The 14481-nt window shown below is 41.8% G+C and overlaps 1 protein-coding gene across 4 annotated transcripts in view; it reads right to left on the minus strand.

Moving 5' to 3' along the window:
• Window positions 1-14481, minus strand: part of osbpl10b (oxysterol binding protein-like 10b) — a 256531-nt gene that overhangs the window by 26415 nt on the left and 215635 nt on the right. For all 4 annotated transcript variants that reach the window (XR_011955038.1, XM_072560690.1, XM_072560692.1 and 1 more), the window contains one exon: window positions 3309-3491. Coding sequence is in view for 3 of the 4 variants with exons in the window: in XM_072560690.1 (XP_072416791.1) it covers window positions 3309-3491 (183 nt within the window). In the remaining variant the exon portion in view is untranslated. The remainder of the gene's footprint in view (window positions 1-3308; window positions 3492-14481) is intronic.

The raw sequence follows: 14481 nt of genomic DNA on the forward strand, positions 1-14481 counted from the left end.
TTAATTTTAAATGCCCTCTCACTTTGTGTCTGAACATTAACTCAAAGGGAGAAAACTGAATCAAATTGTTTGGGTATCTCTGATGGCAAACAATATGAATGGGACACCTTTGTCCCAATCATTCGGGTAATCCTGATAGTACGCTCTTATAACACGGTCTTCAGGGTCTGATGCCTCCTTTCCAAAACTCCCTGGGACTCTGGATGGTACGCATTTGATATAAAGTGCTGTATGCCTAAACTGTCCACGACTTCCTTAAATAGTTTAGCAGTAAATTAGTCTCTCGGTCTGACTGAATCTCCCTGAATAGCCCATATCAGGTAAAGAAAGTTACCAACTCCTCCACCATTCTTTTTGCCTGAACATCCGTAATGGAAATGCATCCAGAAAAGTGGTAGACATATCCATTACGGTTAGCAAATACTGGTTCTCACTTTTAGTTTTAGGGAGGGGACCTATACAATCAATCATAACCTGCATGAAAGGTTCTTCAAATGTGGGAATTGGCAACAAAGGTGCTGGTCTTATTACCACCTGTGGCTTCCCTACTATTTGGCACATTTTACAGGTACGGCAAAATTAAACCACATCATTATGCAGTTCAAGCCAAAAAAATGCTTTTGTATCTTCGCTGGAACCTTCCTCATGCTTAAATGGCCTCCTACAGGTAATTAATGTGCTACTCGCAATACTTCCTGTCTCTCTGCGACCAGCAGCACAACCTGGTGCAGTTCCGTCCATTTGTTCTCTGCACTAACCTGTCGTGGTCTCCATTTTTACATTAGGAATCTATCTTTAAGATAATAATCCTCAGGAATACATTCTGTTCCTTTTCTGAGTATGTATCATAATATAGATTATTTATTGTCTTAGCTTTCTATTGCAAGTCCATTAACCTCTCAGGACTAAACACCTCTACCTGATCCCCTCTACCTGTTCAGGTTTTTCTTCAAACAGGGTGCCAACTAACTGAACCTCAACTCCTTCGTCTTTCTCTTTAGTTTTCCTTCTTGCTGTAACTTATAATAGTGGGCTCTTGCTACAACAGAGTCTGGAAAAGTTTCAGGGTATTTTCCTTTTAACTCCTCAGTTCCATGGTTTTCCTTCAGTTTCTCCACAAGGGGTAACACTCCCACCTTGGATCCTGCAAGATTCATAGAATCAGAGAATTCTTACTGCGTGAAAACAGGGCCTTCGGCCCAACAAGTTCACACTGACACTCCGAAGAGTAACCAACCCAGATCCATCCCCCCTATCCTATATTTACCCCTTGCTAATGCACCTAGCCTACACATCCCTGAACACAATGGTCAATTTTGCATAGCCAATTCACCTAACCTGCACATTCTTTGGACTGTGGGAGGAAACCGGAGCACCCGGAGGAAACCCACACAGACACGGGGAGAATGTACAAACTCCACATAGTCGCCAGAAGCTAGAATCGAATTTGGTCCCTGGGCACTGTGAGGCAGCAGTGCTAACCACTGAGCTATCGTGCCGCCACTAGGTTGTTTCCAAGAACTTTATCTCTGGAACTGACACTCTGCCAATCACTCCCACTATCACTTCCCCAGTTTTCATTTGCCTCTCCAACCTGATCTTACACAGCTGAAAGGAGAAAGATTTAAAAGGGACCTGAGGGGTAAAGTTTTCACATGGAGGGTAGTTCATGTGTGAACTGAATTGCCAAACGAAGTGGTAATGCACGTACAGTTACAACATTTAAAAGACATTTGGATATGTACATTAAAAGGAAAGGTTTTGAAGGATATTGGTGAAGCACAGGCAAGTGAGACTAGTTTGGGAAGCTTGGTTGGCATGGACAAGTTGGACCGAAGGGTCTGTTTCTGTGCTTGACTCTACAATAGCATTCTTCTTTTGTAAAACTAAGATCCGTTGCAAACAAATAAAGTAATTTACCAGAATTATTATCAGGGCTATTGCCTAATACAGCATTTCTGAGCAAAAGTAATCATAGCTCTTGTGGTTTTAAATATGAAGGTGTTGAGAGCTTTCCTGGTTACATCTATGACAAAATGAGAAGGAACTGAAGGTCCTCCAGAGCTGTGAACAGAAGTGGAATCCTGTATGGAGACAGATGAATTGCTACTTACACTTAACGGTTTGAAGTCAAGTGGGAATTACCAGTCTAATTTCAAGTTTTGGGAGGAAGCAAGGAACAGTTTCATTGCCTGGAGGTGGCCTCTCCATGATAGACCAAGAAACCAGCAGTTCAGACAGGTTTAAAAGGTCCTTTTTGCCTACCTAACAGCAGTAGTGCCTCTCTCCACTCTTCCATGGTTGCTCAGTTCTGGATCTATATTTTATATAATATTGAAAAAAATGGCTCATCCATTTTACTGACAATGCCAAATGGACTGTAATTGGCCCTCCATTTTGAGAGCTCACCAATGGTCATTAACTGGACAGTGAACTCACCCTCTGACCAATACTTGCTTTTGCCAGAGCAGCCCAATGACTGAATGTTTACCACGCAGTGCGACCTTGTGTTCATTCACAATATTCAGCAGTGTCTAGGAAAATTCCTGGTCTATATACAAACTACACCATCAATGACCATTACAGTTTCCCACTTCAAACGTAGCACTGAAAATTAGTGAAAACTCAAATAAACTATTGGACATTATAGAGGGCTAGTCAACAATCTTCTTGAAGGAGGATCACAAGACCCAAAATATTAACTCTGTTTTCTCTCCACAAATACTGTCTGACCTGCTGAGTTTAGCCAGCAATTTCCTTTTTTGTAACAGTCTTTCATCTCTGGGTTCAAATACAATAGATGATGGAATAGTATTTACCTGTTCAATAGGAGGATCTTCCATGTGAAATGATTTGAAGCAGTCTGCATGCACCCACTGACAAATTATTTTATCCCATTAAGGGAGATAAAGAGTCAAACATGCTATGCATTGAAAGCACCTTTTTGAGGTTGTAGCAGAATCAAGCGACCATTGTTCTAAATCTGGCTCTGATGTAAACAGATCAAGGGGTTCTAATAGTTGCTATGGGATGGTTGAAATGGAAAACGTTCCACATCCCATACTGACATCCTGATCTTGAAAACGATGGTGAGTAATATTTTAAATTACTTATGGATTAAAGGATTTAGGGATAGTCAATAGACTTGATAAGAAACATAACTGTACAAGAGAATGTAGTTCTCAAATCTGAAAATTAAGAATTTATCATTCAAACATGTAATACATTTTGCTATAGGTTGCTGGCACCTGAAGACAAAATATGATTCGAGAGCTTTATGAATTTATAAGAGTTCAAGCTTTACTCACCTAGATTCAAACAGCCCTTGTTTTTTGATGGGCCGTATTTTCTTTCTTATTATTGGCAGTTTGGTTGTATCAATTACTTTTGTTTCTCCATTACTGTATGTGAATTCAAGAGTTCCATTCCACTCCCCCTGTGCCTTGCATACAATTGTGTTTGTTGGATTATGCTTCACTTCAGCTGTAACTCTGTAAGCAGAACACTGGAATCAATTGAGAAAGAAAAACGCTGACTTTGAACTGTTTAAATATCCCTAAGTTTACATTTATCGTCCTTGTGTTTAAACCCTTCCACAGCATCTTCTCCCTACTTCTGTGACCTCTAACAGGCCTGCAATCCTCTAGGAACTATATGTTCTTCTAATTCTTGATTTTATTGCATTCCCAACTTCTTTAGCCTCATCATTGGTAGAAATGCCTTCAAATGTTTAGGTTCAATATTCTGGAATTCTTTTGCCTATACTTCATTTCTAAACTTAACATTTAAAATGCTCAAAACCTTTCAATTACCAAGGTATTGGTCATGCCATAATTCAGCTAGATGTCAAATTTTGCTTTATTATACTCCTGTTCTGTGCCTTGGGGGTGCTTTATTACATTGAAACACTGTAAATGCTCATAACTTTAACATATTCTTTCCCCTTCATTCTTCGCTTAAGATCAAATGCTACGCTTAGGTTAGAAATCTCAGAACTAAACTAACCTACTATTCAAATTCTGATTTATGATGCTCAATTTTAGGCCCTGAAGGGGTCAAACATATTAGCTGGTGTACAGGACAATTGAATGTTGAAAGATCTATTGTCAGAGGCTGAATGGAATTTCCCAATTAGCCTCAAAGTCCCCAGAGGTGACATAGAAAGGCCCAGCTATTTGAAGCATTCTTCCAGCACAGGCCAGACTACTCACCTGCCTGACTTCAACTGTAGCCTACGTTGTATTATTTAGATTAGATTCCCAACAGTATGGAAACAGGGCCTTTGGCCCAACAAGTCCACACTGACTCTCTTGAGAGCAAACCACCCAGATCCATTCCCCTACTGTATATTTACCCCTGACTTATGCATATAACACTATGGGGCAATTTAGTGTGACTAATTCACCTGACTTGCACATTCTTGGGTTGTGGGAGGAAACCAGAGCACCCGGAGGAAACCCACACAGACACAAACAGTCACCCGAGGTGGGAATCGGGAATTGAACCTGGATCCCTGGTGCTGTGAGGCAGCAGTGCTAACCACTGAGCCATCAAGTCGCCCCGTTAAAGTTAAACTTAACTTAAGATTAACTTAAGTTAAAAGTATTAGAGAAACAGTATCTTGGGCCGCCCTCTGTCCAATTTACCTGAAAACAATGCGAGTTCCTCACCGCTGGGGACCATGTATTGGTCCTCCATCTTTGAAAACAAGCTCACTTTCTTCATTGGATAAAAAAATTCATTCCCTGGCCATGAACTGGCCAATTCAAGAATTGCAGCCTCGTGACTGCTTCCCATGTGGTCTGACTCCCACTTGATCACGACATTATGGTCCTGAAGCCTTTGGGGAAAATATTACCCATGGCTGTGACTCACCATCAAATTCTCATTCTTTAATAGTGGCCTACATTCAGCTTCAAAACTGGATGAGAGTGTTTGTAAACAGCACATATTGGGATCTTGTAGTACAATGTAGTGTCGTTACCTCTGAACCAGGAAGCCCGGATTCAAGTCAAGTCATACTTCTCCAGAAGTGCGTCATAACATCTTGAACAACTGATTTGAAAAAATCTAAACCGCACATCTGAAGCTATGCTAACCACTCCATGCCTGATGCCTACCTCTGCAACTAAAATTTCAACAGACCTTCATCAACTCATCTCAACTGTTAATCAGTATTAAAAGGGAAAATTTGCTTTGTGCAACCATAAACAACAATTACTTGTAGACTTTAACAATGTAAAATTATCACAAGGCACTTTGCAGGATTGTTATCAAACAAAATTGGACACCAAGCCAAATAAGTCAACTTAAGGGCAGACAGCCAAGTGTTTGTTCAAAGAAATAGGCTTTCAAGATTAAAGGAAGACAGACAGTAAGAGAGGCAAAGACTAGGAATCCCAGACCTTATAGCTTTGGTAGCTGAACGGACAGCTGCCAATGGTGAATCAGTTAAAATTGCAGCCAGAATTGGAGAAGTGCTGATGTCTCAGACGACTGAGGGGATGGAGAACATTACAGAGATAAAACAGAGGAGTAGTGAAGACATGGAGGAATTTTAAAACAAGAACCAATGTATGTCAGTGAGCAAGAGGTAATAGGTAAACAGGATTTTAAGAGAGGGCACTGGCAACAGAGTTCTGGATGACTTCAGTACACAGAATGCAGAACATGGGAGACCAGCTAGGGGTGTGTTGGAAGAGGAGAAAGTGAGGACTGCAGATGCTGGAGATTAGAGCTGAAAATGTGTTGCTGGAAAAGCGCAGCAGGTCAGGCAGCATCCAAGGAGCAGGAGAATCGACATTTCGGGCATAAGCCATGTGTTGGAAGAGTCAAGTCTAGAGGGCAATGAGGATGGTATTGTCAACCATATCATAGGCTGCAAACAGTTTGAGAAGGCCAAGGAAGGATAGCTTACTTTTGTCACAACATAGAGTGTAATTTGTGATCACATGATTAGGGCCAAAGATACTGTTCCAAAGTGGAAGTAACAAATTAATGCCACCTATTCAACAAGTAATTAACGAGTTATAGGTCCATTCTGGTGTCCGAAGTGGATCTCATATTTTTACTAAGGTTTTTTCTGTAAACATATCTAATTTATCACTAATTCTTCATTAGCAATAATAGCATATTGGCAGAGCGCACAATCAGCATTTTCTCATACCACAAATGAATTAGAACAATCCTGGACAAATGCAAAAGTAACTTTGGCTGGATTTGCACAGTGATCTCATGCTCCCAGAGAGAACCCTTGCAGCATAGCTTGGAAGATATCTGCTGTAGTGAAGCTCTTTCTTCAGCCTGAGCTCTCATGAAGTAAACTGTTAGCAATACAGGTTAACAGAATATTTTCTATTATCTACTATGTACATAGAGCATCACAACGAAATCAGAAGTTTCGTAGTTGCATTTCATGTTGAGTTAACAAGCTTGATTAAGCTGTCCCACTTCATTATTTCACTAAATTGATAACAAAATTATCTTAAAGGAAATTCACCACGAGATTGCCTGAGATGGAGCACTTTAGTTAGGAAGAAAGGCTAATTAGGTTTAGATTGGTTTCTTCAGAGCACAGAGATTGAGGGGGAACCTGATAGTTGTGTATAGGCCTGTGAAAGGCATGGATAGGGTGAATAGAAATCAACTGTTCCCCTTAGTTGAAGTGTCAGTAGCAAGGGGATAGAATTTTAAGGTGACAGGCAGGAGGTTTTGAGGGGATTTGAGAGAAAACATTTTTACTCATTGGAGGAGGTCTGGAATATACTGCCTGGGAGGGTTGTTGAGATGGATAACCTCACAACCTTTAAAAAGTACTTGGTTGAGCACTTGATATATCATAACATTTGACATGGTGCAAGAAAGTGAGACCACTGTAGGTTTATTGTGGCTTTCAAGTAGATTCGTTGTGCTTGAGGTCTCTTCTGTATTGTATGATTCTATGATTCATTTAACTAAAAGGTACTCCCTCCATCCATTCCTATCCAAATGTAATCAAATCACCTTGTTAGCACAGAGAGAGTTCATGCATTTTCATTTTCTAAAATTAATTTCTGTAATTTTAAGATTTAAATATTCTAAATTTAAAACATTCTTAAGACAAATTGGGTCACAAAATCACCGTTTTCTCATACAGCTTATTTGATAGCCCTTATTTTACATAAGTGATGCTTTGTACAGTTTTTAATGACTATTATCTTTAACTACATTGTCAAAAAGCTATATCTTTTTGTTTTTCTGTGTTCTGAGTGTACACTAAAATGGGAAAAATAATTGATTTAAAAACCAAGGAGGGGCATGGATAGGATAAATAGACCAAGTCTTTTCCCTGGGGGGGGGGGGGGGGGGGGGGGGGGGGTGGAGTCCAGAACTAGACGGCATAGGTTTAAGGTGAGAGGAGAAAGATATAAAAGGGACCTAAGGGGCAATTGTTTCACGCAGAGGGTGGTACATGTATGGAATGAGCTGCCAATGCAAGGGGTGGAGGCTCGTACAGTTGTAGACTTTAAAAGGCATCTGGATGGGTATATGAATAGGAAGGGTTTAGAGGGATATGGGCCAAATGCTGGCAAATAGGACGAGATTAGGTTAGGATATCTAGTCAGCATAGATGAGTTGGACTAAAGTGTCTGTTTCCGTACTGTACGTCTCTGTGACTATGTGAATACAAGTTAACTTTCCAAACTGAGGGAAACATCCCAAACATTTGTTGCTTCCTCATTCAATAAAAGTACAGACGCTACAAAAATAGTAACTATCCTTCAGAAACTGTTATGCTATCATCTGATGCTAAAGATGGCTAGCCTCTCTACCTTCATTCCTTTAACTGCAGCTAAAATGACAATCACACAAATGATGATGTAGAGTGAAAATATATTTATAAATATGATCTTATATTTAAAAGGATGTTTTGCCCATACCACCGACATACTTGGTAAGATTTACTTTAGGAGAAAATGAGGACTGCAGATGCTGGAGACCAGAGCTGAAAATGTGTTGCTGGAAAAGCACAGCAGGTCAGGCAGCATCCAAGGAGCAGGAGAATTGATGTTTCAGGCATAAGCCCTTCTTCAGGAGTTTACTTTATCCTTCTCCTTGCAGGGTCCGTGGCTGGGGTGGAACAAGCCTGCCCGAAAGTGAAACCTGGTGGCCTTCGAGATTTGGGTAGGTGACCTCAGGGATGCTTGTGGCGAGAAGACAAAGCTGAAAATGTGTTGCTGGAAAAGCGCAGGTCAGGCAGCATCCAAGGAGCAGGAGAATCGACGTTTCGGGTATGAGCCCTTCTTCAGGAATGTCCGGGCTGATGCCCGGAACATAGATTCTCCTGCTCCTTGGATGCTGCCTGACCTGCTGCGCTTTTCCAGCAACACATTTTCAGCTCTGATCTCCAGCATCTGCAGTTCTCACTTTCTGCTCGAAGACAAAGACTTATAAGAGCGTCCTGCTCAGATACAGGCTCAGCCTACTAGGCTCACATTTCCACAGGGTTGAGGGTCATAGGCAGAGTGCAAGTTGAGGGGGTAGGCACCTCTGTAGTGCCCTGTGAGGAGACTTCTGAGGGGCCTTTTTATGATTTAATCTTGTTTGTAGTAAACCGTTTAAAAGCTATTTGGAATACCCATCTGTGGCACACTGAGTCACAGATACATATTTCAGGTTCAAGGGTGACTAGAATCACTGTGCTGCATCTACAACACAGAACACTGTGTTCAGGCAGCTGGTCATCTGAAGATAGAGACCTCACGGAAGTTAGAGAATAGGCGTCACTGAACAGTCCAAGAGAACCAGTCAGGTAGTGTAGACATTTCCTGAGACAACTTTTCTGGATAATAACTTTACTGTGTTGGATCTGTTAATGGCAATGGTTTTTCAGAGGAATGGAGCAAAGACCCAAAAGAGTGGCTCAGTTATACATGAAGAAAACAAGCAGAGTTAAACAGCAGTCATGAAAGGGATTCGTTAGACAGGGGAATGGACAGACATTTCTGCATCCATAGACAGAATAATAGAATGAGAAACAGGCCATTTGGGCCATCGAGTCCACACCAATCTGTGAACAGCATCCCAAGCAATCCCACACTCCTTCCCTACCCATGTAACCCTGCATTTCCCACATGTAATCCACCAAGCTTGCACATCCCTGGACAATTTAGCAAGCCATTCCACCTTACATGCACAACTTTAGACTGTGGGATGAAACTGAAACAAACCGTGAGGCACGGCGCTAACCACTGAGCCGTTGTGCTCCTCAGATGTGTTTCTTGGAATGTATGCTGCCCCACTGATGCCAGGGTCAAAAATGTTACAGAAAGACTGCAAGACATTCTTCTGGAGTGCAGGTTCATAGTTTCTTGAAAGCAGAGTCACAGGTAGACTGTAGTGAAGGCAGCGCTTAGAACACTTGCCTTTGTTGGTTAATACATTGAGTATAGGAATTGGGAGGTCACGTTGCATTATGGGAGTCCAAAACTAGAAGGCATAGGCATAGGTGAGAGGGGAAAGATTTGAAAGGGATCTAAGGAGCAACATTTTCATGTAGAGGGTGTTGCATGTATGGAATGAGCTGCCAAAGGAGGTGGTGGATGCTGGTAAAACAACGTCTGAAAGGTCTCTGGATGGCTATATGAATAGGAAGGGTTGAGACGGATATGGACCAAATGCTGGCAAATGGGACTAGATTAATATAGAATAACCGGTCAGCATGAATGAGTCAGACTGAAGGGTCTGTTTCTGTGCTGTACATCGCAATGACTCTATGGGGTCGAGGCAAGTTCAATTAAGGCATTGAAGATGGCTTTGAATATCTATTTGAATAAAAACAATGTGTAAGGATATTGAGAAAAGGCAGGAAAATGGTACTAAATCATAATGCTCAAAGACTGGTACACATTCGCACTGAATGGCCTCTTTCTGTATCCTAACACTTCTGTGATTCCATGGCTATGGAAAGGTTATAGTGGAGATCCCCAGGGGTATCAAGAACCTTGCTTTCCCCAGTATATGGTGATAATCTAGACATTTTAGAGTGGCACAGTGGTTAGCACTGCTGCCTCACAATGTCAGTGATCTGGGTTTGCGCCAGATTCTCTGGTTTCCTCTCACAATCCAAGGATATGCAGTTTAGATGGATTGGCTGTGGTAAATGTGGGGTTACAGGTAGGGGGTTGGAGGGAGAGTGATCTGCGTGGGATGCTCTTTGTAGGGTTGGTGCAGACTCTTTCTGCATTGTAGGGATTCTATGATTCTAAACTTGGTATACAGAGTACAATTTCAAAGTTTGTAGATAATACAAAGCATTGGAGCATTGTATATTATAAAGAGGGCAATGCAGAGCTTCCAAATCGCATTAATACTTTAATTGAAGGACAGACGAAGTTCAATGCGGAGAAGTACAATGTGCAATGTGCAATATTTTGGTAGACAGAACATGGTGAGACAGTGTAACATCTGGGAACTATACATCAGAATGTACAGAAGAGGAGATCTGGGAGTATGAAGGCATAAGTGAAAAGTAACAGGACAAGGAGAGATAGCACCATGATAGATGGTGGGATTTGAATTAAACGGAAATAAAATCCAGAGCTGAAGGCTATGCTAGTGGCCACCATTGATTGTCATAAAGAAACACCTGGTTCACTATTACCTTTTGGAAAAGAAAGTTGTCCATCTTAACCTGCTCTGATCCAAGTGACTCCAGACCCACTGTAATATACCCAGTAATGGCCTGGAGAGCCAATCAGTTCAAGGGAAATTAAAGATGGGCAAAAGTGTGTTCTTGCCATAGACACCCACATCAATAGAAAAATAAAGAAACTCAGAATTCTAGGGTTTATTAATAGGGGCAAGAAAAAAATCAGTTATAGCAAACTTATAAAAGACATTAGTTAAGACCACAGCTGGAGTATTGTGTTTGTAATTCCCAGGTTGCCACCATCAAGTGGATGGCTGCCTTCACCAAGAAATCACTTCTGCAAAAGTCTAGTGGAAGCTGCTCAATGTTGGGCAAATGGCACACCACATTACAGCTTGAATTTGCATACAAATCCATCTTTTACCCATCTCTGTTGCCATGTCAAGATCCAACTCTGTGCATCTCAGAGAGGATTCTTCCGTTTAACTGGCTGAAGAGAAATACAGTTACTTGCACTGCTCATAAAACACTCAACCTTTCCTGTGAAATATGTTGTGCTGAAACAGACAATATATTACAGCAGACTGCCCTCTAAATCCCAGGAAAACCTTGGGGATAACCTTTAGCAAAGTGATTGGTGAACACACTTCCTGTAATGCTGACTACAATATCCAGTCCATTTTAAGCAGCACAAAATATAAATATTAAGTGTTTATATTTTGATATCAGTTTAAGGCTGCTGATGTGAGCATTACTGACAAAGTCGTCAAAGAAACATTACTTTATCCTTCAGCAATCTGTGTTCAGTCAGCAGAGTTAAAGGTTTAAAAAGGGCTGCTTCTGGTGGCATTTTTTGATAATTAAGAAATAGTGCAATAGAAAGTACATCATCCTCTGCCATTTCTGCCACCTACAGTCAGACCCCACCAAATAAATATTTTCTTCCCCACCCCGATCTGCATTCCAAAGAGACCATTCCATCTGCGACTGCCTCATTAGGTCCACGTCCCCCACCAAACAACCCTCCACACCTGGCAGTTTCCCTTGCCGCATCACAAGTTGTAAAACCTGTATCCATACCTCCAACTTCACCTCAGTCCAAGGCCCTAAAGGATCATTTCAAATCTGGTAGAGATTTTCCTGCATATCCACCCACCTCATCTACTGCATCTATTGCTTTTGATGTTGTCTTTGCTACATCAGGGAGACAGAATGCAAACTCGTGGAGCGGTTCAAGGAACATCTCTGGTACGCAAGCACCAAAAAGCCCCACTGCCCAGTGGCCAACCATTTCAATTCCCCATCCCACTCCCTTGTCAGTCCTGGGCCTCCACCACCGCCAAATCAAAGCTACCCGCCAACTGGAGGAAGAACGCCTCATCTTCCGCCTCAGGACCTTACAATCAAATGGCATCGACATCGACTTCACCAGTTTTCAAATCTCCCCTTGCCCACTTCATCCCAGATTCAACCTTGCAACTTGACACAGCCTTCTTACCTGACCTACCTATCCATCTTGCTTCCCACTTATCCGTTCCAGCCTCTCCACCTATTTATCACAATTACCTCCCATCTGTACCCACCTATTACCTTCCTACCTACCTTTCCCCAGGTTCCCCTCCCCTCGCTCCCCCCCATCTATTTATCTCTCAGCCGCTTTCCCCCTCCATATTCCTGATGTAGAGCTTATGCCCGAAACATCAACTCACCCGCTCCTCAGATGCTGCCTGACTTGCTGTGCTTTTTCCAGCACTACACTTTGACTTTGAAAAGCTCCAGCATCTGCAGTCCTCACTTTCTCCTACATTGGCAAGTGTAAAAACTTTACATCGAATGATAAATGGGGGTTATTGGTGGGTTCAGAAAAAGTGAACTCAACTCAGAATACATATTACAAACTGAAAGCTGGAAAAGGAATTGACTAAAGTGCTGCAGAGTTGTTTACTGTAAGCAACTACAAAAGAACTAACCCAAGGTAACAGCACTGGAATATGTTTTAAATGTTGGATAAGACCAGCAATATTACTAAGGATAAAGGAAAATTTAGGAAGTGTCAGAGCCATTTAGTGGTATGAGTTTGAGGTGGTGTGGAGGTAAAAAAGTCATCAGTATTAGTAAATCAACTGTTAAATCAAAAATTAGTAAATAAATGTTGGTGTATTAAGTTCATTTTTGTTTTCGAACTGAAGTATTTAATATCAATGTGAAGTAGCCAATGTATTTCTATTTTTTCAATGCACCTATCCATTCCAAATTTTAATTCGCCTGACCCATCACCTTTGTTTTCTTTTATTTCTTAGTCATAGAGTCATAGAGATGTACAGCACAAAAATAGACCCTTCGGTCCAACTCATCCATGCCGACCAGATATCTCAACCCAATCTAGTCCAACCTGCCAGCACTTGGCCCATATCCCTCCAAACCCTTCCTATTCATATACCTAACCAAACGCCTTTTAAATGTTGCAATTGTACCAGCCTACACCACATCCTCTGGCAGCTCATTCCATACACAGACCACCCTCTGGGTGAAAAAGTTGCCCCTTAGGTCTCATTTACATCTTTCCACTCTCACTCTAAACCTATGTCCTCTAGTTCTGGACTCCCCCACCCCAGGGAAAAGACTTTGTCTATTTATCCTATCTATACCCTGCATAACTTTGTAAACCTCTATAAGGTCACCCCTCAGCCTCCGATGCTCCAGGGAAAACAGCCCTAGCCTATTCAATCTCTCCCTATAGCTCAAATCCTCCAACCCTGGCAACATCCTTGTAAATCTTTTCTGAAGCCTTTCAAGTTTCACAACATCTTTCCGATAGGAAGAGAACAGAATTGCACGCAATATTCCAACAGTGGCCTAACCAATATCCTGTCCAGCCGCAACATGACCTCCCAACTCCTGTACTCAATACTCTGACCAATAAAAGAAAGCATAACAAACACCTTCTTCACTATCTTATCTACCTGCGGCTCCACTTTCAAGGAGTTATGAACTTGCACTCCAAGTCTCCTTGTTCAGCAATACTCCCTAGGACCTTACCATTAAATGTATAAGTCCCGCTAAGATCTGCTTTCCCAAATGCAGCACCTCGCATTTATCTAAATTAAACTCCATCTGCTACTTCTCAGCCCATTGGCCCATTTGGTCAAGATCCTGTTGTAATCTGAGGTAACCCTCTTCGCTGTCCACTACACCTCCAATTTTGGTGTCATCAGCAAACTTACTAACTATACCTCTTATGCTCACATGAAGAAAAGTAGCACACCCAGCACCGATCCTTGTTGCACTCCACTGATCACAGGCCTCGAGTTTGAAAAACAACCCTCCACCCTCTGTCTTCTACCTTTGAGCCAGTTCTGTATCCAAATGGCGAGTTCTCCCTGTATTCCATGAGATCTAACCTTGCTCACCAGTCTCCCATGGGAAACCTTGTCGTACGCCTTACTGAAGTCCAGAGAGATCACATCTACCGATCTGCCCTCACCAATCCTCTTTGTTACTTCTTCAAAAACCTCAATCAGGTTTAGACACATTTCCCATGCATAAAGCCATATTGATTATCCCTAATCAGTCCCTGTCTTTCCAAATACATGTACATCCTGTCCCCAGGACTCCCTCCAACAACTTGCCCACCATTGACGTCAGGCTCACTGGTCTATAGTTCCCTGTGTTGTCCTTACCACCCTTCTTAAACAGTGCTGCATAATCATTTCCTCTCTTTTTCTTCACTTGTTTCTCAAACTGTTAAGCTGAAACTAGGGAGTCATTAGACAGAGAACTATGGTCCAGCATCATAAAACACTTGACAAAACCAAGTAACAGTCCTTCATCCTGATTTTTTGTCAGTTGGC

Source organism: Chiloscyllium punctatum, chromosome 41 (assembly GCF_047496795.1).
Source record: "Chiloscyllium punctatum isolate Juve2018m chromosome 41, sChiPun1.3, whole genome shotgun sequence".
In the NCBI taxonomy this organism is placed as follows: Eukaryota; Metazoa; Chordata; class Chondrichthyes; order Orectolobiformes; family Hemiscylliidae; genus Chiloscyllium; species Chiloscyllium punctatum.